This window comes from Pantherophis guttatus, chromosome 7 (genome assembly GCF_059756535.1).
Source record: "Pantherophis guttatus breed Tessera chromosome 7, ASM5975653v1, whole genome shotgun sequence".
Classification (NCBI taxonomy): Eukaryota; Metazoa; Chordata; class Lepidosauria; order Squamata; family Colubridae; genus Pantherophis; species Pantherophis guttatus.
In genome coordinates, this window is record NC_142069.1 from 8,437,292 (window position 1) to 8,465,200 (window position 27,909).

At 44.2% G+C, this 27,909-nt stretch overlaps 1 protein-coding gene across 7 annotated transcripts in view; it reads right to left on the reverse strand.

Moving 5' to 3' along the window:
* Positions 1-24,612: 24,612 nt before the first annotated feature.
* Positions 24,613-27,909, reverse strand: part of USP6NL (USP6 N-terminal like) — a 145,235-nt gene continuing 141,938 nt past the window's right edge. For all 7 annotated transcript variants that reach the window (XM_034442124.3, XM_034442125.3, XM_034442120.3 and 4 more), the window contains one exon: positions 24,613-26,865. In XM_034442124.3, coding sequence (XP_034298015.2) covers positions 25,316-26,865 — 1,550 coding nt within the window. In that variant the 3' untranslated portion in view covers positions 24,613-25,315. The remainder of the gene's footprint in view (positions 26,866-27,909) is intronic.

Sequence of the window (27,909 nt, forward strand, 5' to 3'; positions counted from 1 at the left end):
AGGGAGAGGGTGGGAGGGAGAAAGAGAGAGAAAGAGAGGAAGAGGGGGAGAGAGAGAGAGAAAAAGAGGGAGTGGGAGGGAGAGGGAGAGAGAGAAAGAGAGGGACGGAGGGAGTGAGAGGGAGAGGGTGGGAGGGAGAGGGAGAGAGAGAGAAAGAGAGAGAAAGAGAGAGAGAGGGAGGGAGGGAAAGAGCAAAGGAGAGGGAGGGAGAAAGAGAGAGGGAGGGAGAGAGAAAGAGAGAGAGAAGGAGAGGGAGGGAGAAAGAGAGAGGAGGAGAGAGAAAGAAAGAGAGAGAAGGAGAGGGAGGGAGAGGGTGGAAGAAAGAGAGGGAAAGAGAGGGAGAGGGAGGGAGGGAAAGAGAGAGGGAGAGAGAGAGAAGGAGAGGGAGGGAGAAAGCGAGAGGGAGGGAGAGAGGGAAGGAGAGAGAGAGAAGGAGAGGGAGGGAGAGAGAGAGATGCACATACGAAGACATACAGGATTATCCTTTTCTGATGCTTTGGGAAATAGCCCCTTTATCCATCTGCCACCCCATAACTTGTAGGGTTCCCATTGAAGATCTAGGCTCTCCAAAAATTTCTTTTGATAGTAGGGTTCCTTAACCCCTGTTGCTTACAGTGTTCCAATATCTCGGGGGCTGTCCCAAAGAAGAGGGGGACAACGTATTCTCCAAAGCACCCGAGGGCAAAACAAGGAACAACAGATGGAAACTCATCAAGGAGAGAAACTACCCAGAATTAAAGAGGACCTTCCTAACAGTGAGGACCATTGACCAGTGGAACAGAAGTTGCCTTCAGAAGTTGCGGGTGCTTCACCACTGGAGGTTTTCCAGAAGAGAGAGGACAACCAACTTGTCTGAAGTGGCATAGCATCTCCTGTTTGAGCAAAGGGTTGGCCACAAAGACCTCCAATAGCTCTTCCAGCTCTATTCGGACTTGATGGCCTGCTGTCAACAAATCTGTGCAAGTGATGGAAACCTTTGGCTGGCCTCTCTTCTCGTTAATTGCTGTGTGACAAGCAGTTCCCTTCAGCGGCCTTTATCTACGGCTTCAAGATCGTCCCCAGGATTGCTGGTGGCAGGATTCAAATGACAAGACCTTAGAGGAGGGAGCGGGTAGCATTCTCCTCCTTCCTTCAATCCGGCCAATTCTTCTCTGCAGAGGAATCTGGACAGAGTTGTTCTGATGATGATTATTTCTTAGCTCTGGCTGCGATGTTTCACTGGCAGGCTGCATTCTTGGCTCTGCGAAGAGGAAGAAACGGCTTGTATGTTTCACTTGGGAACACCTCACTTCTGCTAGTCTTGTCGGAGAATTACTGGCTCTTATTTAATTGACACATCGGTTGCTTGGAATCATGGCTACATCGGTGGTGCTGCTAACTTGAAAAGTCACGTTAACAGATAATGGCATGTTTTAATCTTACTCCTAACCCACATAACTCTGGAAGGGAATATTTGTAGCTCAGGGTTAAACAGATTTCATTTGACTTAGTAGCTCTAACCGCACGGTGCATCAGGTTAAAAAAAAAAAAAAAATCCAGTACAATCCCCAATGAAGTATTTGTAGCCTGTTAAACGACAAATTCCAGTTTCCGTAAATTCATTGCAATTCAGATAATCTCAGTTGAAGAGAATCCTTTGGTGCTCTCTGAGCTTGGTGATTTTCTTGCAGACATTTTGTTACCAAACTAGGTAACATCATCAGCGTTAGAAGGGAGTGGAGTTTGCTATCAGTTTATATATAAATTGTTGGCTTGCCCAGGCGCCAGCTCTTTGGGCCAGGCACCCACCTGGCATTCCCTTTCTTCAGCCACTTCTGTTTCCACCGCAGCTTGGGAAGGGGAGTAGATGGTCTCAACATAAGTCGCCAAACCATCCCCTGTGGTTCCCTCCATGTCTGCCTTGTTTTCCTCCATCTTCCTGGAGTCTTCACGCCACCCGGTTTCAGGTCGACGTTTAGGGCTCAGGAACCTGGAGTCCGGGGAGCTGGTTGAATTTTTTTAAAGGAGATTCAGGTTAATGTCAGGGTTCCAAGTAACACCCCCCAATGAAAGAAGGAGACTCCGAGGATAGAAGTTCCTCAAAGTGCCATTTTATTAGAGATGTCATATCGGCACATCTGGGAAAACCCGAATCTGAAAACTTCCAGGTTTTCCCCACCCATAGAAAAGTCCCATCCCCTGCACCCACATGTCCATTACATGGTCCAATCAAAGCACCGTCCCAACTGGAGATGCCTCCCAGTTCCAGCCTTCCAGGTGCAGGGCAAGATGTCCTTGACTCTCTGAGAAAGGAATGTTATTATGACTACATATCACTCCTGCTCCATACAATCCCCCCTCCCAGTTTCCCACAGCAGTAAATGTGGCAGATCTGAAGGCCCAATGCAAAAGATGGTCTGACATAAGTGGCTTGCCCGGACAGTGTTGATGGGAGAAAGAATGTCATTTCCAAGAAGAAAACAGCACATCCATGAACACTGATAGGAAAAAGCCAGTTGCCTCTAAACAAAGAGCAAACCCCACTGCCTTGTAGCACTGATGATGTTGTCCAGTTGGGTAATGAAATATCCGAAAGAAAACCACCAAGCTCAGAGAGCACCCAGGACTCTACATAACTCTTAAACCCAGATTATCTGAATTGCAATGAATTTACAGAAACTGGAATTCGTAGCTTAACAGGCTACAAATCCTTTTTTAAAAAAATTAAGAATTAAGGATAGAGAAGACTCAGAATATTTTAAAATATGGAATTATTTTTATTATTGGCTGGAGAAGAGATACAAATGATTAATTATATAAGTATGTATAAATATGGGATGAGTAGAATATTATGTTAGTGATGAATTGATACTGTGGATTGCAAAGGATCAAGACAGAAGAAATAACAACTGCATAGAAGAAGAAAGAACTTTGGAAGATAACACCGAAATGTCGCAGGGAAGAGATAACTGATGTATTAAATGTTTGCTTGTCTAAAAAATAAAAAAAACTTTTTTAAAAATATAAATAAATAAATAAGGCTACAAATACTTTATTGGGGATTATACTGAATATTTTTTTAACCTGATGCATCATGCAGTTAAAGATACAAAGGCAAATGAAATCCGGTGATTTTCGCGATGGCCTACATTTTTAATGTTTAAGTTGCCCAACCACTAAAACATTCTAATTTATACCTGACCAGATATTCAATAGACTCTTGAACTATTCAAAACTCTATTGCTGCTGTCAAAATTGATAAAAGCACATAATCTTTTGGGAACCATCATCCACTATTTGAAGAATTATGCTGAATTATGTCCCTCCCAATCCTTCTTTTCTCTAGACAGGCCAAACCCAAATCCTATTGTTGGAAGAAATGTCCCTCTGGGTTCAGTTCCAAGAGGGGAGAAAGAGACTGGAAACATGGTGGCTGATTGGAAAGAGGGTTTTTAATGGTGGAAGAGGATCACATGACTTGCAGATCTTGAGTGAAGAGGTGGAGGGGGGGAAAGGGAAGAGATGCTGAGAGTGCCTGGGTTTTATACCCTCTCTTGGCTTTTGAATTTGAGCTTGTATTCTGATTGGTTGTCAGATTCCCATGAGGCCATGCAGGGGTAACCTTGTAGGTTGTCTGTGTCCCAGGCTTGGTTGAGCCTTGCTGGGTGATGATGTAATGAAAGGGCTTTGGGGTTCCTACTATGGCTCTGCCTGAAGGAGGTAGATCTTGAATAGAATAGAATAGAATAGAATAGAATAGAATAGAATAGAATAGAATAGAATAGAATAGAATAGAATAGAATAGAATAGAATTTTTATTGGCCAAGTGTGATTGGACACACAAGGAATTTGTCTTGGTGCATAGATTCTCAGTGTACATAAAAGAAAAGATACAGTCATCAAGAATCATAAGGTACAACACTTAATGATAGTGATAGGGAACAAATAAGCAATCAAATCATATTAGGAAACAGTCAATATAAATCTTAAGGATTCCAGCAACAAGGTTACAGTCATACAGTCATAAGTGGGAGGAGATGGGTGATTGGAACGATGAAAAGATTAATAGTAGTGCAGACTTAGTGAATAGTTTGACAGTGTTGAGGGAATTATTTGTTTAGCAGAGTGATGGCGTTCGGGGAAAAACTGTCCTTGTGTCTAGTTGTTCTAGTGTGCAGTGCTCTATAGCGTCCTTTTGAGGGTAGGAGTTGAAAGAGTTTATGTCCAGGATGCGAGGGGTCTGTAGATATTTTCCCAGCCCTCTTTTTGACTCGTGCAGTATACAGGTCCTCCATGGAAGGCAGGTTGGTAGCCATTGTTTTTTCTGCAGTTCTAATGATCCTCTGAAGTCCGTGTCTGTCTTGTTGGGTTGCAGAGCCAAACCAGACAGTTATGGAAGTGCAGATGACAGACTCAATAATTCCTCTGTAGAACTGGATCAGCATGTATCAGTTATGTTGAATAGACTAGCCCAGACCTTAATAGCCCATTGACAAAGGTGGAGGGGGGGTGAGTTTTTGCCTCCCTTTTAGGGGAAATATTCTGCCCTTTTAATTTCTCCTAAAAATATTTCATTTTCCTAGGAGAGGGGTGGGTGCTAATTTCCTGCACTATGAAAAGATTTTTTTTTTAAATAATAACAATGTTAAAGACTAATTTCAAACCAGTAACAAGGAGAAGCCTCTCCTGAGTGGACAAAGTACAGAAAACCCTCTTCCTTTAGGGTCAGTCTTGCAATCCAACTTATTCAAATAGTGCAACGAACCAGGGTATAATTTACTTTGTGATTTGATTATAGACCAACTCCTCTATGCTTATGCTTTTTTTTATTATCCACAGAGCATATGAAAAATGAAAAAAGTACATTTTTGCCCCCCAAGTTTGATCTCAACACACAGGCACAGAGAGATTCGATAAATCTATTGTTCTCCGGTAGGACATTGTAAGCGGTTATAACAATTGCTCTTCCGTGCAATGATTAACGATGAATAGATGCCCGAACAAAAGAATAAAAGGAGACCTTTTCTTGCCCTTCTTTCCAACTTTGGGCTGTTGGTGATTTAAAAAAAACAAAAAAAAAAAAGGAATTAAAAAGATAAATAAAATAAAAAGCCGAATAGGAGCCCGATGCATGTAGCAATCGCTATTTTGCTTGAGATATTTTTCGGCTTTCTGTCCTTCCGTTGGTCTTAGTGTGGTTCTCGATGCTTGATTTTGACACTTTGGGTAAAGCCAAGAGTTTCTGAACATGGCAGACCTTGTCATCACCGTTAGCTTCTCAATGTCTGTTGGAGTTAATACAATTCCTTTTCCTCTTGTGTCGCAATCAGCTGTGTTGTCGCCACTTCAAACCCGGGACCCATTTAACTCGTTCTGAAGGGTTTTGGGTGTCAGCTCTGCGAAAGCCCTCCAAGGCCTCTCTGAAATTGACAAGGCGCTTGTTAGATTGAAAATAGTTTTCTTCTCTCTCTCTCTCTCTCTCTTTCACGCTCTCATTCTCTCTCTCATTCTCTTCCTCTCTCATTCTCTGATTCTTTCTCTCCCTCTCTCCTTGTCTCTCTCTCATTCACTCTCATTCTCTCTCTCTCTCTCATTCTCTCTCTGTCTCTCCCTCACTCTTATTCTTTTTCTCTTTTTCTCTCACTTTCTTTCTCTCCCTCTCTCTTTCTCTCCTTCTTTCTCTCCCTTTCTCATATTCTCTCTCACTCATTCTTTCTCTCTCATTCTCTCTCTCTGATTCTTTCATTCTCTCTCTCATTCACTCTCCCTCCCTCCCTCTCATTCTCTCTCTCTCATTCTCTTCCTCTCTCTTTCTCTTTCTCATTCTGATTCTTTCTTTTGTTCTGATTCTTTCTCTCCCTCTCTTTCTCTCTCTCTCATTCACTCTCATTCTCTCTCATTCTCTCTCATTTTCTCTCTCCCTCCCTCCCTCTCATTCTCTCTCTCTCATTCTCTTTCTTTCTTTCTCCTTTCTCTCCTTCTTTCTCTCCCTCTCCCAAATTCTCTCTCATTCTTTCTCTTTCTCTCTCATTCAGACGCATTCTTTCTCTCCCTCTCCCTCCCTCTCTCTCTCCCCTCTCTTTTTACACAGAGTATTCTGCTCTCTGGATCTGTCAAAATACAGTTTTCCATGTTGGGATAATAAGATTCATTTTCTGTAAGGCTAAAGGTGCAAATCAATCCAATTTGAAGCCAATTTGAGTCCCAGGGATTGGCCCAAGACATGAAGACAACCAGGAGGATGCCAGGATGACTTTGGGCCAACCACCAGCAGACTATAAGTTCTAGTCCCGCCTTAGCCATGAAAGCCAGCTGGGTGACTTTGGGCCAATCACTAGGAAATGATGAATTCTAGTCCCGCCTTCGCCATGAAAGCCAATGAGTGACTTTGGGCCAATCACTAGGAGACTGTGAGCTCAAGTCCCGCATTAGCCATCAAATCCAGTTGGGTGACCTTGGGCCAGTCATTCTCTCTTAGTCCAACTCACTTCACAGGATTGCTGTTTTGGGAGAAATAAGAGGAGAAAGGAACACAGTGGCTCAGTGGCTAAGATGCTGAGCTTGTCGATCAGAAAGGTCGGCAGTTCAGCGGTTCGAATCCCTAGTGCCGCGTAATGGGGTGAGCTCCCGTTACTTGTTCCAGCTTCTGCCAACCTAGCAGTTCAAAAGCATGTAAAAAATGCAAATAGAAGAATAGGGACCACCTTTGGTGGGAAGCTAACAGCGCTCCGTGCGCCTTTGGCGTTGAGTCATGCCGGCCACATGACCACAGAGATGTCTTCGGACAGCGCTGGCTCTTCGGCTTTGAAATGGAGATAAGCACCGCCCGGGAACGACTAGCACTTATGTGCAAGGGGAACCTTTACTTTTACCTTAAGAGGAGGAAAGTGTGTTGGACATGTTTGTTGCCTTATCTGTACAAATAATAAAGGAAGGATACTAAGAAACAAACAAATAAATCACGGACGACCCTCCATATAACTGCACACACAAAGCATCCTATCTCCCCCGAAACCTTTCAATTTTTCTCTCTATAACCACTGACTTTTTCCAGCAACAGCTCACAATCCTATTCAGTTGGACTCTTTCCTTTGCAAGCCACGAAAACAATGAACGTAGACAGTTTCTCTTCTCCTTTAGGAAAGGAGGTTCAAAGGCGCCTCTTTCTTTGGACCTTCTGAAAACTTTGATAAATTCTGCGTTGTCATCCCACTGCCTGGTCCATCTACGTCCATAAAATGATTTTTTTTCTTTTTTGTTTTATTCTGGAGAATCACTTAAGACTAGAAAGGACAGTGATTGTAACGTACCTGTAGCACATACAGGCTTAAAGAATAAATTTAGAGCACATTCAGACATGAATAGACTCAGCTAGAGGCTAAGGAAAAACCACTCCACAGTTAACACAATGGCGAAAACACCAGCTGAGCCAACAAAAGCCAGCATAGATTTGCCATGGGGGAGACTGAGCTTCCATTTAGTTTTATTTTTTTTTAACCCAGTGTCTTTTGTTCTCAGTGGAAATTTCTCCCGTCTGATGAAAACGGAAGACTTTGTGACACCGTTCCTGGAAGTGGGGTTATCGGTTATCCCAGGGGTCAGCAACCTGCAGCTCTGGAGCCGCATGTGGCTCTTTCATCCCTCTGCTGCGGCTCCCTGTTGCTGGTCGGCTCCACAATTGATAGGGCTTTCGGTTAGGACAGGTAGAGGAAAAAGGATGTTGCGCTAGGAGGAGACTCTATGGTGGGGGAACCAGACTTCCGGTCAGCAGAGGAAAAAGGTCGCCATGCTAGGAGGAGACTCTATGGTGGGGGAAATCAGACTTCCGGTCAGCAGAGGAAAAAGGACGCTGCTCTAGGAAGAGACTATGATGGGGGAACCGGACTTCCGGTCGGCTCCTGAATTGAACGGGGGCTTCCGGATTAAGACCTTTGTGGCTCTTTGAGGTGTTTAAGGTTGCCGATCCCTGGGTTATCCCAACTATACAAACAGTAGTTGCAAAAATTAGAACCTGGCCAGTAATTGCCAAAACAATAACATTAAAAAAAAAAAAAGGCCAAAGAACCAGGTATTAAATAATAGCGAATCAAATGTAAATCTTGGTTTCTCAAAAAACCTATTTTATAAGAGTGAAGGGGTTCCAAGATGGCTTAATGTACTTGACATCTTTTGTGTAAGGCTCACGTCCTTGTGATTCCATTCGTAGCTAATCATTTCCTTCCATTCTTCCAACTCCACTTATAATAAAACCAAATCAGAAAGCTGCTATTTTGTCCCGTTTAAGTAAACAACTTTCCAGCTAGGCTTGTTAAGGCCGGGGAACAAAGGAAATTATAATTCCTTCGGTTTTGTCCCTGCTCAAATACGAACCAGAAATTATTCATTTCTAAAGAGGTGGTGGGCGAGAAACCCAACCTTTCAGAGGAATCATTGAAGGCTGTAATTACCATGGATCAACAAAGGGCATTCAACATAACCAAAGATCTTGGTTTAAACAACACTTGGATGCAGAGCAATGAAAGACCATATGGGGACAGAATTTAAGGCTCGGAAAAATTGAAAGGGCAAATTTTTTGAGAACGCTCCAGAAGTTACCACTGAGATGCTAGCAAGTAAGATTTTTTTTTTCCCCCTTTCAAAAGTTTCTTTTCCCAAGTTCAGTTGGATAGGTCAGAAAGTTAGCTGGCATCCATGAAAGGTAGAGACACATTCCTTGAATTCATTGTTAAGATACAGAATAAAAAATATTTGCCCTGTTGGGAAGCAGAAAAGGTACTATGATAAAAGAGAATCAAGATCACGTGAAGTGTTAATTCCACTTTATAATGCCTTGGTAAGGCCACACTTGGAATACGGCATTCAATTTTGGTCGCCACAATGTAAATAAGATGTGGAGACTCTAGAAAGAGTGCAGAGAAGAGCAACAAAGAGGATTAGGGGACTGGAGGCTAAAACATATGAAGGACAGTTGCAGAAAGTGGGTATGTCTAGTTTGATGAAAAGAAGGATTAGGGGAGACATGATAGCAGTCTTCCAATTTCTCAGGGGTTGCCACAAAGAAGAGGGAGTCCAGCTATGCTCCAAAGCACCTGAAGGCAGGACAAGAATCAATGGGTGGAAACTCATCAAGGAAAAAAGCAATTTAGAACTAAGGAGAAATTTCCTGACAGTTAGAACAATTCATCAGTGGAACAACTTGCCTCCAGAAGTTGTGAATGCTCCAACACTGGAAGTTTTTAAGAAGATTTTTTTTTAAAATTTGATTTATATGCCGCCCTTCTCCGGAGACTCAGGGCGGCTTACAATGCGTTTAAGCAATAGCCTTCATACTTTTGTATATTTATACAAAGTTATTGCCCCCACAATCTGGCTCCTCATTTTACCTACCTTAGAAAGAATGGAAGGCTGAGTCAACCTTGAGCCTGGTGAGATTTGAACTTGCAGTAATTGCAGGCCGCTTGATATTAATAACAGTTAATAACAGTGCTTTAGTCCGCTGCGCCACCAGAGCTCTTTCATCTTAAGAAGATGTTGGATAACCATTTGTCTGAAGTGGTGTAGGGTTTCCTGCCTAAGCAGGGGGTTGGACTAGAAGACCTCCAAGGTCCCTTCCAACTCTGTTATTCTATTCTATTCTACCTTATCCTCTATTTGTACCTCAGGGTTGAACTGGGGGATCCTTAATGCACTCTGAGCTTGGTTGTTTTCCTGCAGACATCCAACAAGGTAACACCATGAACCCTACAAGGAAGCAAATCCCACTTTCTTCTAGACCTGATGGTGTTACCCAGCTGAGTAATGAAACTTCTGCAAGAAAACAACTAAGTCCAGACAGCACCAAAGACCCTACGGCAATGTTTAGATAACAGATGACAGTTCATCATACTAAAACCATCTTCTCTGACCTGTATCTTCCACCCCATTAACTCACCCACGGGCCAAGGGTGATGGACATTGTAAGACCTATTATATGAACAGACCAGTGGTGGATTGCCCCTGGTTCGGACCGGTTCGCAAGAACCGGAAGTACTTCCGGTGGGAGGCCCCGCCCACTGCCCCGGATGTCGTCCTCGATGATCTGCACATGCGCAGAAGCAAGGCATGTGAGTGAAGGGAGCGCGCGCGCGAGATCCCGTTCCAAACTGGTAGTAAAGATAAATAGAACCAGTGGTGGGATTCAGCCAGTTCACACCACTTCGGGAGAACCGGTTATTAACTTTCTGAGCAGTTTGGCAAACTGGTTGTTGGAAGAAATCATTGGGGCAGAGAACCGGCTGTTAAATTACTTGAATCCCACCACTGAGTAGAATCCACTCCCTGGAACAGACCTAAGCCTGATGCAGGTCCATCTCCTCCATCCATGGGATAAAAACCAGTATATCTGATGTGCACCTGCTCGAAAGCATTTTGGTTTAGAAGAGCCACGCTTTATTAAAGTTTTGCCTGTGATATTTGCTTTGCTATATTGCTTTTGGCAGACAAGGCCTCGCTTAATATTGCAGATTCTGCAGGCAAACAAGGCAGCTGGTTCACCTTTCTTTCAATATAGGCTCTTTAAAAAAAAGAAAGAAAAAGGAAAACTAGAAAGCATCGGTTGGAAACATGCTACTTGGTTAAGTTCCAACCCCAGACAGCATGTGTGACAACTGGGTTGGTGGGGGGGAGCTCCTTGGTGTTTTCTGATCTTGGTTGTTTTCATTACCCGAATTAAGTAACATCGTCATTGAGATGCACTGATGATGTTACCTAACTGGGTAATGAAACGTCTTCAAGAAACCCACCAAACTCAGACAGCAGCACCAAGGACCCCTCTGTTGTGGCCCGCCAGCGGAGCTGCCAGCAGAGTCGGACAGTGAGGAGGTTGGGGAGGAACATGGGCCAGTTCTGAAATCTTGGGAAGGCTCTGATGAGGGCTCTGCATCGGAGGCAGAGAGGGGGCCACAGCCGTATGCCAGTTATCAGCTGTCTTCGGAGTCAGACATCAGTGAGGCAGACGAACAGCTGGAGCCTGTTCCCAGTGTGCGCATGCACAGAGTTGCCAGACGAAGGGAACAGCTAAAGAACAAGGGTCGACTTGGGAGTAAGGCCACAGGTGGACAATGAATGGCCCCTCCCAGAGAGAATAAAAGAGGAGCGAAAGGGGAGTGGAGTTTGCAGGAGACGATTAGTTCGCCTAATTGGCTTGTTATTCTCTGAGACTCCTTGCCAAGTTTTGAAGATATCGGCCTGGCAGCTCTCCAAGCCAGAGAAGGTCTGTGACTGTAAATTCTCCCTTGAAAGACTTTGCTGAAGGTGAATGAGAGGAATTCACTCTTCGTTCAATAAAAGGGGTTTTGTCGGGACCAGGATTCTGCTTCATGTTTTTCGGGGGAGTCAAAGTCAGAACACCCTGGTTTCAACCCTGAGCTTCTATCGGTAATGTTTGGATCGTTGATACCCTGGAAAGTTGGAAGAGCAACAATGATAAGATGATAAAGGGGCTGGAGGCTAAATTGTAGGATGAACGGTTGAGAGAGATAGGTATGTCTAGCTTACCTAAGATAAGAACAATGAGTCTGCTTACAGGAAGGAAGTACAAGGGCTGACATTGTGGTGTAAAGAAAATAATCTTACACTTAACACCAAAAAAACTAAAGAACTTATAATTGAGTTCAGGAGGAAGAGAGATGTACATTTACCATTGTACATAAATAGTGAGAAGCTGGAGAGGATGGGTAGTTTTAAATTTCTGGGCATTTGTATCTCATGGACGATGAATGTTAACATGCTTGTGAAGAAGGCACAGAAGAGGCTGTACTTTCTGAGAACGCTCAGGAAGATAAATCTATCTCAGCATCTACTTCTGTCGCAGCACCATTGAGAGTGTCCTGACATATGGCATTCTTGCATGATATGGGAGCAGCTCTGTAGCGGACAGAAAAACTCTACAGAGAATAATTAAAACTGCCCAGAATATCATCGGGCTCCAGCTACCAACCCTGGACGACATCTTCGAATCTCACTGTTTGAGGAAATTGCATAACATTCTCAGAGACTCTTCCCATCCTGCTTACAATCTTTTTGGACTGTTGCCTTCCGGCAGAAGATGCAGAACAATTAAAACTCGGACCACATGTTTTCTGAATAGTTTTTATCCCAGAGCTATAATTGCACTCAACAATGAACTAAAGGGCCACCATCAGTGAGATGTTGGACAGCATTACTTAGTCTGTTGTGTGGATATTTGGGTGGTTTAGGGGTGGGGAATTTGTGGTGGGTGGGGGGGTGTTTGGGGATTGTTATGTGTGTTGGACCTGGTCTTTGGGTGTTAAGTGAATTTCGTTGTATGGGTATTGTTAGGGAATGGCTATTGCCTAACTGGTTGGGTTGGCAATATATATAAACCATCAATGCATGTTTGTAGTCAAAATGTAATGTATAGCTTTAAGACTGTAATGCTGTATTGCATTACTGTATTCTGATTGTCTAGCTCTGTAGCCAATGTACTTAAGAGGAAGCTTGAATCATGGTTTATTTTTTTCTTATTACATTATTATTGCTACCTCTGCTCCTCTCTGCCTGTTCTCTCTGCATGATCACTGATTGATCACTGCTACTTGTTGTTTTCTACTGTTTTACTAATTGTTTTACTGCTGTACTTGTTCCTGTTTGCAACTCCAAAAAGAACTATTTTATTGCATATGACTACAACAACTGGTAAGAAGACTTTGTTCTTGGAATATCCCTGGATTGACAATTTAACTATCTTTATCTGTGTATGACCTGGATTGTTTATTGGACTTTGCTTTGCTTTTTCCTAAAAGTAAAAGAATAGCACAACTCAGTGTGTCTGTTTATTGACAGTGCTTATTCACAATCACTCTCAGCCGTTTCTCATGTGCACAACCTTGTTACTCAAGGGTTACTTTGCGCATATTCCTTAACAGGTATACTGTGTATATACGTACAATGACAATAAAGTTATTATTTATTATTATTTATATGGATTGGGGGGGATAGGATAGCTGTCTTCAGGTACTTGAGGGGCTGTCACAGAGAAGAGGGGGTTGATGTTTTCTCCAAAACACCTGGGGGAAAGACAAGAAGTCCTGGGTGGAAGTTTGTGATCTAATCTAGAAATAAGGAGAATTTTTCCTGACAGTGAGAACAATTAATCGATGGAATAGCTCACCTCCAGGAGCTCTGGGTGTTTCATCACTGGAGGTTTCCAAAAGTAGACAGGAAACCATTTAATTGGGGTGGTGGAAGGCTCCTGCCTTGAGCAGCGGGTTGGACGAGAAGACCTCCAAGGTCTCTTCCAGTTCTATGATTCTATGTTCGATGCCGCAATATGTACGACATAGGTGGACAATTCTACATGGTGAACTTTACATACACCGCGTCATCCAGGTGTGCGTGTGTGGGGGGGGAGAATGAGGGAGCTCTCCAAATCATGCTGGGTGAAGTTAAAATTGGGCTTCAGCAGTTGGTGATTTGATGTGCTGCAAAAATGCAGACCCTGCAGGATCTCGGCAGGTTGTGTGAACTAGGCTTCATTGGTAAGCTTTACTAAGCTTTACTTGGTCAAGTTTTGCTTCTCAAGTGCAACTGCTTTAGGTTGCATTGAGCTGTATAACTGAAGCACTTAAAACTGTGATGGATGGGTGGATGGATGGATGGATGGATGGATGGATGAATACGGGGACATCTGGGGAGTTGTAATCTCTACGTATGTGGAAGGGAAGCTATGGGTGGAAACTAATCAAGGAGAGAAGCAATCTAGAACTAAGGAGAAATTTCCTGACAGAACAATTAATCAGTGGAACAACTTGCCCTCCAGAAGTTGTGAATGCTCCAACACTGGAAGTTTTTTAAGAAGATGTTGGATAACCATTTGTCTGAAGTGGTGTAGGGTTTCCTGCCTAAGCAGGGGGTTGGACTAGAAGACCTCCAAGGTCCCTTCCAACTCTGTTATTCTAAATCAGCAGGGAGACGTTTGCCATCCATTCTTTCTTAAACTATCTTAGAGTTCAATAAATATAAAATAATATTTCCTGATGAATTAATTTTCATTTTTTTTAAATCAGAAGAAATGTATTTCACGTTCCTCAACCCGGGATCCATTCCAGTTCTTCATTCCACAATCCATTTATGTCTAGTTTAATGAAAAGAAGGACTAGGGGAGACATGATAGCAGAGTTCCAATATCTCAGGGGCTGCCACAAAGAAGAGGGAGTCAAGCTATTCTCCAGAACACCTGAAGGCAGGACAAGAAGCAATGGGTGGAAACCAATAAAGGAGAGAAGCAACCTAGAACTAAGGAGAAAATTCCTGACAGTGAGAACAATTAAGCAGGGGGTTGGACTAGAAGACCTCCAAGGTCCCTTCCAACTCTGTTATTCTAAATCAGCAGGGAGACGTTTGCTGTTACCTCACTCTTAAGATAATCTTATAGCTGCCATCATGTCAACCAGCAATTACGCAACTGTTGGGATTGTCACTCAGGCTCTGCTTTGCTGTGTGATCATTTGGCCGTCTCTCCTTTTCTTAGTACGTCTTTGGTTTACCTTTTCAAGCCACCAAAATTATTCCCAACTAGATTTTGCTGGGAGAGCCCCACAGAAAGGGGAAGAGCATGTTGATCAAAGCTAAACAGCGGACATGTGGCTCTAGACTGATAGCCTTGTCTTGTTTTCCAGATAGGGTCACCAAAGATTGAAGCAAATACCAAGCCTTCTCAGACTTGAATTCGGGAATTGAAGTCCTGGAGATCAATTGGCAGCCAATGCAATTCTACAGTATTGGTAGGGTCTGACTACACAAGGCAATCCTGGTTAGCATATGTAGCCCAAAGATAATCAGGTATCCAACTCCATTAAGACATTTGTTTTGTTGCACAAAGCGTGGTTTGTCTCTCTACACCAGGGAAGCAACCTAGAGGACCTCAAGATAGTACCAACTATCAAAGTACCGTATTTTTCGGAATATAAGACGTACCTTAGTTTTTGGGGAGGAAAATAAGAAAAAACAAATTCTGCCTCTGCCTACCAGCATCCATCGGTATTCATCTGGCTAGCGTCCTGTCAGTGTGTGAGACAGTTGAGGGCTGTTTGGAAACTGAAACAGTATTTGCTGTGTGAACAACAAGCAAGGAGACAGCAAGGAGCCTGGGTGTGGCTTAGGTCTGCAGCTCTGAGTCTGTGCTGAACTAGTCTAAACTAGTCTGCTACTCAAAACTGAAACTGAAACTCCTCTCCTCTGCTTGTGTTTTGCTTGTATTTACTACCACGTTGGAAAACCTGCTTTTGGTATTGTATATTTATTTCATGTGTTATGTTATATATAAAGAGAAGTTATTGAATCCTGCTGAATCACTTACTTGTGTGTGCTTTCTGGATGTGATTGCTGCTGCAAACTCTGACATGTCCTTGCAGCAAATAGCGAACAGCCAGGTCAGCTTCAGCACATTATTGCAGCCTGATTCAGCACGAGCAGCTGATTTGCGGGTGGATCGGCCTCCCAGAATACCCCCAATCAGCTGTTCCAGGCTGCAGGGATTGCCACAGTCCATCACCGCCTCTGTGCCTCGTGTTTTTGGCTACATTTGGTGTATAAGAGGCACCCAAATTTTCACCCTATTTGAGGGGGAGGTGTGTCTTATACTCCGAAAAATACGGTACCTCTTCCTGTTGGACTTGCTAGTTGGGTCTGATGCAAAAAGCTCAACAGCATGATGAGGTCACCATCTCTCAAATTCTCCACGCTCTTCAGTCTTCCAGCAACTTCCCAAAGTCTAAAGGTTGATTCTCTACAAAAGAGTCTCCAAAACTTGCCAACTTTAAGACCTGAGGACTTTAACTCCCAGAATTCCCCAGTCAGCCATGTTGTCTAGTGAATTCTGGGACTTGAAGTTCATTGGTCCTAAAGTTGCCGAAGTTGGACAGTCCTCATCAAGATGATCACTAGGAGTAAAAAAACAAACAACCCCAACTTGATGGCACATAATCCGATCAATCAATTGTGAATTTCTGGATTTGAAGTGAGGTTGCAGCTGCTTGATTTTGCTCGCTCACTTCAACAAAGGCTGGAGAAGGAGAGAAAGAACTAGTGAGGTCAACTCAATCACATCTTTTGCACTTTAAATAGCTTTTAATAATACTGGGAAGCCTCTGGAAATTGCTTTCTGCCTGCAATCCCATTGTCCCCGCAGTTGTTTTATTTGCTTTTTTTAATATCGTATTCTGGTTTTCCATCACACACACATTCCTTTGCATCCATTCAGAGAAAGGAAGATATAAGCCACAGGGATCAGAGAAGGCAGAGGAAGAAGACACTACTAAGTACCCCGTTTCCCTGAAAATAAGACCTATCCCAAAAATAAGACCTAGCATATTTTTTTTATATGTGCACCTAATATAAGCCCTGCCCCCCAAATAAGCCCTAAACGTAAAGGTTCCCCTTGCACATATGTGCTAGTTGTTCCCGACTCTAGGGGGCGGTGCTCATCTCCGTTTCAAAGCCGAAGAGTCAGCGCTGTCCGAAGACGTCTCTGTGGTCATGTGGCCGGCATGACTAAATGCCAAAGGCGCACAGAACGCTGTTATCTTCCCACCAAAGGTGGTCCCTATTTTTCTACTTGCATTTTTTTTTTTTTAATTTGATTTATATGCCGCCCTTCTCCGGAGACTCAGGGCAGCTTACAATGCATTAAGCAATAGCCTTCATTCTTTTTGTATATTTTATACAAAGTCAGCTTATTGCCCCCACAAACTGGATCCTCATTTCACCTACCTTTGAAAGGATGGAAGGCTGAGTCAACCTTGAGCCTTGGAGAGAGTCGAACCAGCAGAAATTGCAGGCAGCTGTGTTAATAACAGGGTGCACTAAACCACTGTACTATCAAGGCTCTATTTTTTACGTGCTTTCGAACTGCTAGGTTGCCAGAAGCTGGGACAAGTAATGGGAGCTCACCCCGTTGCACGGCACTAGGGATTCGAACTGCTGAACTGCTGACCTTTTGATTGACAAGCTCAGCGTCTTAGCCGCTGAGCCACCGCGTCCCATAAATAAGCCCTATTTAAATATAGTTAATTAAGTAAGTAAGTAAGTACGTAAGTAGGGCATAAATAAGAGGAGAACGCTGTAATTCCTCTCAGCCAAGGCTTCTGGTAGCCAACTGTTTATGATGTTACTTTCCCCACGTTCTTTTGCAATTATATTTGTATTTTGGTCTATGACCGCAAATAAAAGTTATTATTATTATTAAGCCCTACTTAAGCATTTGTGCAGCCAGCCGGCCGCCCATTCCGTCTGGTTGTTTGTGGTGCCACTGCTGAGAGGCAGGGGACGGTGGACGCTGCCCCACGTTCCCCTGCACCAGCTTAGCTCAGAGCTTCGGCAGTCAGGCCATCCACACCTTGACACCTGCCTCATGGCGGCAGCACCAGCGGCCATGTGCAGAACCCCATGTGGCCACCAGCTCACTTCTTCTGTTTGCTCATGGCCGCAAAGGAGCAGGAGGCCGAGTTGTGTGCTAATGCTGCGACCGCAAGGCAGGTGTCGGAGTATGGAAGGCCTGGCTGCGGGGCCCTGAGGTAAACCAGTGCAGGCCATGTGAGGCAGCTCCAACCTCCCGCCTCACGGCGTCAACACTAGTACATCGCGCGGCCTGCCCCTCCGTGAGCAAGCAGAAGGCTCCCGGTGGTCTTCCGGGTGCGCTTCAAGGTGTTGGTGACCACCTTTAAAGCATTCCATGGCTTAGGGCCGGGGTACTTACGAGACCGCCTTCTGCCACCAATAGCCTCCCACCGGCCAGTACGCTCGCACAGAGTGGGCCTCCTCAGGGTGCCGTCCGCCAGACAATGTCGGCTGGCGACCCCCAGGGGGAGAGCCTTCTCTGTGACGGCGCCCACCCTCTGGAACAACCTCCCCCCAGAGATACGTATAATAACAGACCTCCGGATTTTTCATCGGGCCCTGAAAACCCATTTATTTCAACTAGCTGGGCTGGCTTGAGTTAAATTTTAAATTGATTTTAAATTGGGTTGTTTTAATTTACGGCCAAAATATTTAATTATTTTAATACTGTTTTTTAAATTTTGTATGCTCTGTTTTTACTTAGGCTGTGCACCGCCCTGAGTCCTATTTGGAGAAGGGCGGTATAGAAATTTAATTAATAAAATAATAATAATAATAACAAGTGGGCCTCCCGTACATGGCGAAAAAATAAGACACCCACCCAAAAATAAACCCTAGTGCTTATTTTGGGCCTCAAAAAAGGAAAATAAGACCCTGTCTTATTTTTGGAGAAACACGGGTATTGGCTGCACGCATGGCGTTCTGACCACTTCACTGGTGATTGACTAGAAGTCCTAAATTGATAATAAAAAAGAATAAATGACAAGTAGTCCTTGACTTACGACCACAATTGAGTCCAACCTTTTTGTTGCTAAGTGAGACATTTGTTAAGTGCGTTTTTGCCCCGTTTTATGACTTTTCTTGCCACAGTTGTTAAGCCAATCACTGCAGCGGTTAAGTTAGTTACAAGTCTGTTAAGTAAATCTGGCTTCCCCCCCTTGACTTTGCTTGTCCGAAAGTCACAAAAAGAGATCACATGACTCCAGGACACTGCAACCGTCATAAACATGAGCCAGTTGCCAAGTTTCCTGAATTCTGATCAGGTGACCATGGGAGGCTATAACGGTCTTAAGTGTGAAATCGGTTTTAAGTCATTTTCAGTGACATTGTCGCTTTGAACAGTCACTAAACGAACTGTTGTAAGTCGAGGACTACTTGAGGGTCAATGTGATGGGTGAAGGGCCGAGAGCAACGGGTGTGGGGGGTATTGAAATCTGCCATCAATCTAGTAGCTCCCAGAGTGTGGAATGCCCCATTTGGACCCCAGCCCACCGCAGAGCCAGATCTTCAGGCTCTTACAGAAGGACTGGAGGTTGGAGGACAGATCTTACCTTAGAGGTTAGATGTTCCAGACCAGAGGGTGGTTCTGCAGCAGAGAAGACTCTTCTTCTGGATCCTGATAGTCGGATCTGATAATCAGGAGTCCTTTGACTGACGGGATCCAAAGTAGGCCCTCTCTGTAAGGTGGTAAATATCTAATACCTATCTAATAGGGGGCAACGTGTGGCTCAGTGGCTCCCCGGTTAGTGGCTCCCCGGTTAAGATGCTGGGCTGGTCAGCTGGAATCCCAGGTTCGAGACCCAAGTGCCATGCGATAGGGTGAGTTCCTGTCCTCGCTCCAGCTCCTGCTAACCTAGCCGTTCGAAAGCATGCAAATGCAAGTAGATAAATAGGTACCACTTCACTGGGAAGCTAAGAGCACTCCATGATGTCACGCTGGCCACAGAAATATCTTCAGACGGCACTAGCTTAATGGCCGGTTCGAGACTAGAGTACCATGTGACAGGGTGAGTTCCTGTCCTCGCTCCAGCTCCTGCTAACCTAGCCGTTCGAAAGCATGCGAATGCAAGTAGATAAATAGGTACCACTTCACTGGGAAGTTTATAATAGAGCTCCATGTTGTCATGCTGGCCACAGAAATATCTTTGGACAGCACTGGCTCAATGACCTTGAAACAGAGATCAGCACCTTGCCCTTTAGTTGAAGAGTAGCGGAGCAAAACCTGCAGGGACTCAGTCCTATCTAACAGGTGCCATGAGATTCAAGTCAAGAACTACTGACCGTGAATTGACTCGTGGTGCTGCTACTGTGGACTGCAACCATTTCTGTCCCATTCTGCTAAGCAGCCTTGAATAAGGAAGAAACCGAGATGTCTAGGTACACGGGTAATTTTTTTCCCGAGAGAGAAAAAAACATCCTCCAGGTTCTGCCGGTTATTATGAATTTAACTGTTGGAGTCTCTATGCCTATTATATTATTTAAACTTTTGCTTCAAAGCAGTAACCTAGATAACTTTGATCTGGTTTCAAGACACAATGAGGGTGACAGGTTATAATATCTCCTTAGGGGGGAAAAAAGTAAAAAAAAAGATTCAGTCGACTTTGCATTTAGGTTTTCTTTTGACAAGACATTTGGAGACTGGCACAGAATACACAATCGTGATTTTTAGCATGTTAAGAGCACAGGTCAGAAAGCAAATAGCAGGAAGACACGAGTTTTTTAGGGGAAAAAAAAAGCGAACAAAGATGACATAAGAAAAATAGCATATATATATTTTATGTATAAAAATCTACAATACTTAATAATCTCCATACATATCTTCGCAGCTGCCACCGTTCTGCTGCTAGCATCCAGTAAATTGTACAGCTTCAATTTCATTATTGTTATTACAAATCACAAAGCCCAAGTTTAAACTTTGAGATTATGACATAATCGCACGGTTATTATATACATACGTTTTCTAGACTGCAGGAAATGAAACTTGAAAAGTAAAAAGACAAAAAGTAGTATTTGTCAGTTTAGAACAGGGTTAGGAAACGTGGGGTCCTTGAAGGTATGGACTCCAAGTCCCATCATTCCTTCCCCATTGGCTACAGTGGTTAGAACTGATGGGACCTGGAGTCCAATATCCTTTAGAGGGACACACGTCGCCTCTTCCTTTAAGAACCTTTGCTAGAATGCAAAGCTGCATGCAGTGGGGTTTTTTAAAAATATATATATATATAAAAAGGTGAATTCTCAAAGTAATTTTAAAGATTGCAACTGATGTCCATCATGTAAGCTAAATGTTATTTCATCTTTTTTTGTATATATAAAAAAGAAAGACCATACTATCACAATAATGCCATTCTGCAGCAAACGCAGGCACTGAAGCAGAGTTGTGTTTAAGGCAGGTCTGTCCAACTCGTAACTCAGAAAGCTCAGATAGACAGACCACAGACCAGGTTTCGTGGTTTACAGTGTGGAAGGGATCGACAAAGCTGTCGGTGGGGTTGCCTGTGTGTGTGTGTGTGTGTGTGTGTGTGTCTCAGGCTCAGTGTGTGGTGGGTCACAAACGTTACAGACCCGATGTAGTGTAGAGGGAGAGCAATGAAGTTTGACCACGGTTTGTCGTTTTTGTGCAATCAAGACAAAATCTTAAGCATTTCAACAGTTTTGCTCAGCATCTTTATCCTCGAGCGGGCCGGGGTACAACCTGGAGGATGGCTGTGTGTGAATGTGTGCGTACACACATACACGTTGCATTTTAGTGGACCTTGCAATCCTGCTGTGAAGAGTTGGAAGACGCAGAAATGACATTTCTGTGTGTTTCCTAGGGTTAATGTTGGATCTTTCGGGGGTGGGGGTGGGGCTCTTGTCCTTTGTGGTTATGTCACTGCAAATTTTAAGGAGAAAGGAAAATACAATGGTCAGGTTGGACCTAAGGCGTTGTTGACTCAACCACAGTGGTGGGGTTTGCGCATTGGATTGAGCTGCAAACACTTGTCTTACTGAAGCACAGAAGAAGTGAGGTTCAGAGAAACACTAAATCAGAAACATACCAGCTATCATCGGTGGTCTCCAAACGTGGCAACATTAAGACTTGTGAGGACTTCAACTCCCAGAATTCCTCAGCCAGCCAGCCAGCCATGTGGTCTGGGGAATTCTGGGAGTTAGAAGTCCGCAAATTTTAAAGTTTCCTAGTTCGGAGACTTGTGTTATATTACGGTTGTGCCAAGTTTGGAGACCCCTGAGCTGTATCATGGTTATGAACCCAAGAAGGGGACCTAGGAGGAAGAGAAGGTGCATCTCCTATTAAACAGAGATGTAGCTGCTTGGCCAACTGAAGAGCTGTGACTAGATCAGAGTTTCTTCACTTGGGGCAACCTTCTGAAGAACATCAACCCTACGGCAGCTTCGAGGTCATGCATATCCCCATTCATGTCTATGGCACGCTACTCAATGCTGGGCAAACAGAACTAACCAGGGTACCTGGAAACCTGGAAGGGGGCCTTCAGACCATCATCTCTGGGATTATCGTGTGACAACCTGAAGTGGCTGCCTGTCCCCATTCCCCAAAAACCAGCGGGATTAAGATCTCTTTTTCCTGCTTATTCCAGCTCTTTTTGCCCTACGTGATAAAAGTAAAAAAAAAAAAAAGTGAATTCCAAAGATGCAGTAAATTTTCTGGCTTCCCACCAAGGATGAAGGAGCACTTCAGCGCTAGGCTTTATACCTATAATCATCCTTTAAGGGCCTAATGCTACAGCAGCCCTGGTCCAATCAAGGGCGGGAAAGTCTATGGCTCTCGAGAAGAAGAAGAACAAGCTTGTTACGGGGAACGGGGAAGGATGCTCAAGAAGAGAGCAAGGGGCAAATTTACAAAACAAGAGAAGGGAAACAGCTCTTCGCTTTGAGATCACAACAAACCCTCCCTAGGAAGCTGCGATTGTTGGCGCTCATCAAATCAAGATATCGCTACAAGGTCACATCATTATTTGAGCAAGAAAGAACAGGCCGCAGGGAGCACCTCGGATCACTGAGTCCGAAGATCGGCTTACGCAACATCCGCTCGCCCGGTTGAGCTCAACCAGTTAGTGGCTTTGCTCGTTTTTAAGGACTGCTAGGAATTAGATGGGTGCAAAATTGTAATTAACATCCTGGCAAACCCATCATGGAATACCGCGTTCGCCTCCTTGGTCTTCTTGTTTTTACGTGTTCTAGAACAGGGCTCTTCAAACTTGGCAACTTTTAAGACGTGTGGACTTCAACTCCCAGAATTCCCCAGTTGGCCATGAGGAATTCTGGGATTGGAAGTCCCCAATTCTTAAATCCTGCTCTACGGAGTGGAGAGTTGGTCTCTGACAGAAAACCACTTGAAGAAACTAGAAGCGTTTGAAACGTGGATTTACAGACTTCTGTTACGTATAAGATGGGTTAACAAAATCACAAATGAGGAGGTGATAAGCCCCCTGGGGAAAGCCAAGGGAAATCATCAAAGCCATTAAAAAGCATTGGACATGTGATACGACACCCAGAAAAATACGGCATCCTTCACTTAATCCTCCAGGGAAAGACTGAAGGCAAATGAGGTCCAGGCAGAAGAAGGACATTGTGGCTTCAAAATCTAAGGGACTGGTTTGGATAAAACTCAGCAGCACTTTTTAGTGCGGCTGTTGACAAACATAGGATTGCCAACATGATCACCAATGTCCAATGATGGATATGGCAGGAGGAGGAGGAGGAGGAGGAGGAGGAGGAGGAGGAGGAGGAGGAGGAGGAGAGGAGGAGGACGAGGAAGAGGAAGAGGACGAGGTCATCTTCAAGTTGCCAAGTTTGGGGACCCCTGTTCTCTGCTGTTTCCCTTTCGGTGAAGTAAGAGACATCCCATTTTGGATGAACTTGTCCACTATGTCACCAAATCCACCTTGAAAACCATCATTCAAAGGTCAGCCCCACGGCAAAGCCTCCAAGACAATACTGCTGGCACATGGGACAAGAGAGGAATAAAAGTGACCTGGCTATCATATGAAAGCCAGGTTACTTTTAAACTGATTATGATTAAACTAGTATGATTAAACATCATACGAATGTTTAATTGCAGAAATAAATAAAGAGTGCGTTGGAAGGGATCAGATCTCTTTAGGGTTTTTTTGATGTGAGATGTCTGTTTCAGGAGGGCTTTAAAAAAAAAACTTGTCCTTAAAAAAAAATCTTTTTTTCATCTTTCTGGGATAGAAAGGCAGAGGTTGCTTTTTTTGCATGCTTCCTACGCAGCAAGTTGTGCAGGTTGTTTGAACAGGAGGCGCAGGGCCTATTGTGAGTGTGCGGAACAGATTCACGTGCCTCCGGTGGGCTTGCAGCTTCATAGGTGCAATTAGGAGCATCTGCACAGTGTCCAAGCCATTACAGATACTATGTGCTCAATAATACTACCCAAACAAGGGATAACAGGTTGGGTTCGACCCAATGGAGCGCGTGCTCAGTATTGGTGAACCCCCAAGGCAGGTGTGAAACCCCTACATGGAAAAGGCAGGAATGGGCCAGGGCTGTGAAAAACCAGACCAGAGGTTCTTCTCTTCCAAAGCATATTAACCTTCTACGCCAGAGTACCCCAATCTTTCCAGCTTTGCGGACCGGGGATTGGAGGGGGAGGGAGAGGGGGAGGGATGGTTCCGCGTGAGTGGTCAGCCAGAGTGCATGCACATCTCCATTTGCACAAGCAGTGGGTGCGCGCGCTCACGCTCGCACATTGCTTCCGGGCCCCGTAGGGGTGAAATCCATCAGGTTCTGAAGAACCGGTAGCGGAAATTTGGAGTAGTTCAGAGAACCGGCCAATTCCACCTCTGGCTGGCCCCAGAGTGGGGTAGGAATGGAGATTTTGCAGTATCCTTCCCCTGGAGTGGGGAGGGAATGGGGATTTTGCAGTATCCTTCCCCTGTCACGCCCACCAAGCCACACCATGCCCCAAAAGCCACGTTCACAGAACCGGTAGTAAAAAAAATGTGGATTTCACCACTGGTGCCCCGGTTGCAAACAGCTCGTGGCCCAATAGTGAGCTGGGACCCCGGGGTTAGGGAACCCCTGTTCTACACTACAAATGCATCAATTGCATTTGCTGGACTTCTAAACCTCCCTCCGCAGAACTCACCTGGGACACTCAAAATGACAGCTACTACAGTGCACAGCTGCTTTGGAGATGTGAAGTATGAAGGAGTCAGTCAAACAGCCCAACATCCGACAGTGTGCTACAATTCATACAGTCCTGGTTACAGAAGCACCATTTATTGGCTACGTCAGAGTGCCGCTGATTTGGACCCAGAGGTCTTCTTCCAGCTAGCCATATGCCACCGCATCCCTCTCTAGAGATGGTCTTCCGAGGACCTGGATTTTTTTTTTTTTCTCTTCTGAAGCTACCGAGGCAGTGTGTAAAAAAAAAGAAAGAAGAAGTCAAGACGTCCCACCTTTACCCCACCCCAAATTCCTTTCTAAGTAACGGATGGTTTATAAATTAAATTAAGCACAAAAATTTTTTTTTTGTTTTAAAAGTTAAATAGAAAGTACTTTGTGGGCGTGGTCCCCAGACATCCACACCTCCGTTTTTTTTAGATTTTGCATCTGCCCCCAGTCAAGGGTCTCCTGGGTCCTGCTGGCTGAGCGGAGCTTTGCAAATTTTAGGCTACTGGTTCGTTTTCCCAAAGAAGCGACTGAACCAAACAAGTGCCATGACAGCCACGGGGGAAGATATTGCTACATTTATGAGATTCGTTTTGCTCTGCTCGTTTCTCAGGGTCGCCTTTCGTCAAAATCGAACACGAAGTAGTGTTATACTTTTCTGCACGAGAGTTTGAATGGTCCTGTGGAAAGAATATTAATCTTAGATCATTCTCGACCCAAAGCCTCTTCTTTTCCTCCTGGCCTTTTAGGTGAGCGGAAGTGAGATATATATATATATATATTTTCAAAGCAGCACTGATTCGTTCGTAGACAACCCATCCGCTTGGTGCCTGTAATGGCGGTCGGGGCCAGGGGAACTCGGATACTGGTAGGAGGGGGGCCCGAGTTCCCCTGAGGCTGTCCTGTATCTCAGAGGCCTGTCCACGGAAAGGGTGGGAAGGTTGTGGTCTTCAAGAGGCTTAGGCTGAAACCCTGGATGTCTCTTCAGGTTAGCGAAGTGACTTCGGCCACCGTCTCCACCCCACGATTGTCCGTAGGCTCCCGGCCTGTACGCAAAAGGGGGGTCCGACCATTTTTTATGATCTGGCAGATAATCGACTGGAGGGATTGCAGGACGGAGGCCTCTGGGACTGCTTGGGAAGACCTCTTCTGGGAGAACTTCTATCCGACTCGAAGGCGTCACAACAAGATTCTGGTGGAGGGCAGAGTAATTTCTAGGCGGCTTCTCAGAGAGCATCTGATGAGTTTCCACCTCTGGTGGAAAATCAGGACTGTACAACTGAGTGGCGGAGCTGGTGCGAGTCCCGTGATTGTACTGCGTGGCTGTGAAGTTACCTACTTTGGTAATGTGCTTTGGAGAATACCCTTGGTAAACAGGTGGATTATTGTAAGATGGTGGTGGCTGTCTCATATGAGGTCCAACCACCGATCCGTCAGATTGGGATGAGTATCTGGGGGCCCTTGGTTGAGCGCTGAAGGCATAACTGTTGGATATTTTTGGTGGACTAGATCCTTTCTCGATCTCTTTTCTGGAACCGCTGGAGAAAGCTGTGTTCCTTGGACTTGGCAAAGCAACTCTCTCCGGGGCCTGCTCCACGAAATTTCCATTCTCCAGATCAGCTTCGGGAACGTTGTCGTACTGCGAGGCATTCGACCCACGCTTACTTTCATCCACATCCCAAACCCTAACTTTTTGCTTGGGGTTGAATAGCTGAGCTTCGTCCTCCAAAGCAGGGGCTGGTCCTGTCCAGGCCTGCTTTGGAGATCTAGTCTTAAACTCCATGGTGATTTTCGTCGTTTTTTCAATGATCTTCACATCGGAAGGTTTAATCCACCTGGGTACAAACTCTTTCCCTGTATTAGTTAATACTGCGTTGGAGTTTTGGTTCGCGGCTGCGTTGTGTTTCTGCTTGGGGTCAACCTCTGTTTGTGTTTCTGGCTTTCTTCTGGGGTTCTCCCCATCGTGCTTTGGCAACCCACTTTGTGTGTTTAGTGTTACTGGCTTTTGCTGATGTCTCAAAGTGTGCCTTTTTTCCAAGGAATTTTTTCGTCTTTGGCGATTTGGTGAGCTTTCTCGGCCTCTCTCTGCCCGCGGTGTGGGTGAGCCATCCCGGTCTCTCTTTGTTCGTGCTGTGGGTGAGCTTTCTTGGACTCCTTCTCCATATCTCCTTGGTGAACCTTCTCGATATCCTTCTCCAGTCCTCTGGCTTGCCCGGGCCTCCTTCGAGACAATGTTGTTTTTTTGTCCGTTGACGAGATGGGTGAGATTCAGCATGGCAGGTTGATTGTCAGCTGGAGTTTTCCCCAACTTCTTTGGAAATTCATCCTCTTTACCTAGAAGACAAATAAAATGAGTAATCAATATGTCTGCCAATTAAATTGCTGTTATTTATTAGCTTTATAAGGCCGCCCCAATCAAAGACTCAAGGCAGCTCATAATTAAAAAATCAATAAATAAGTAAATTCTCACCATGACCTCATAGATAGATTGGCCTGGGGTTTGTTTTTGTTTCTTTCACATAATGCATCATAGAGTGTGAAATAGATAAAAAGAAAAACAATGCTGGAAGGTTTAAAGATAAACTCAATCCTTAGAGGTTAGAAGTTACCGCCTATTTTACGCTCAAATGCAAACAACCTCCGTTTCTCCCTGGATGGTAACAACTGCAGGCAGTATGTCTGATTATCAAAAAAAAAAAAAAAAAAAACCTCATTCAAGTTAGCAAGGATTTTCTGGAAAATGCAAAATCCAACCTTGTATGATCCAAACTATGCCGACTGGATGTTTTCTATTAAGTGGACAAGCCTGGCTTTCCTGAAACCACAGCAGATCAAGGTCTTAATTTTAAAAGGCTGCTGAACCCCATTTCTGAAAATTTGGCGTGTTCAGCAATTCTTGGGAGATGGAAGGGAGAATTTTTGTCTGCTGTGAATTTTATAGATGTGCATCTTCTAACAGCCACAGGGTTGAAACGGAATGCTGGATGAACTGAATGTTATTATATTTACTGGGAAATCATGACCAGTTTCGAATCGCTGGCTCCCCAAGAGCAGACTGCGCAGTCAACTATTTTTTTTCAACAACAACAACAACAACAACAACAACAACAATAATAATATTTTATTTCTATACCACCCTTCTCCCAAAGGACTCAAGGCGGTGTACAGCCTATTTAAAAACACAAGACAAACATCAATTTAAAATTTAAAATTATTAAATAAATTTGGCTCCATTTAAAACCCCAGAAATTTAAAATACCCCAATTTAAAATTATATTATATTATAATATAATATAATATAATATAATATAATATAATATAATAATATAATATAATATAATATAATATAATATAATATAATAATATAATATAATATAA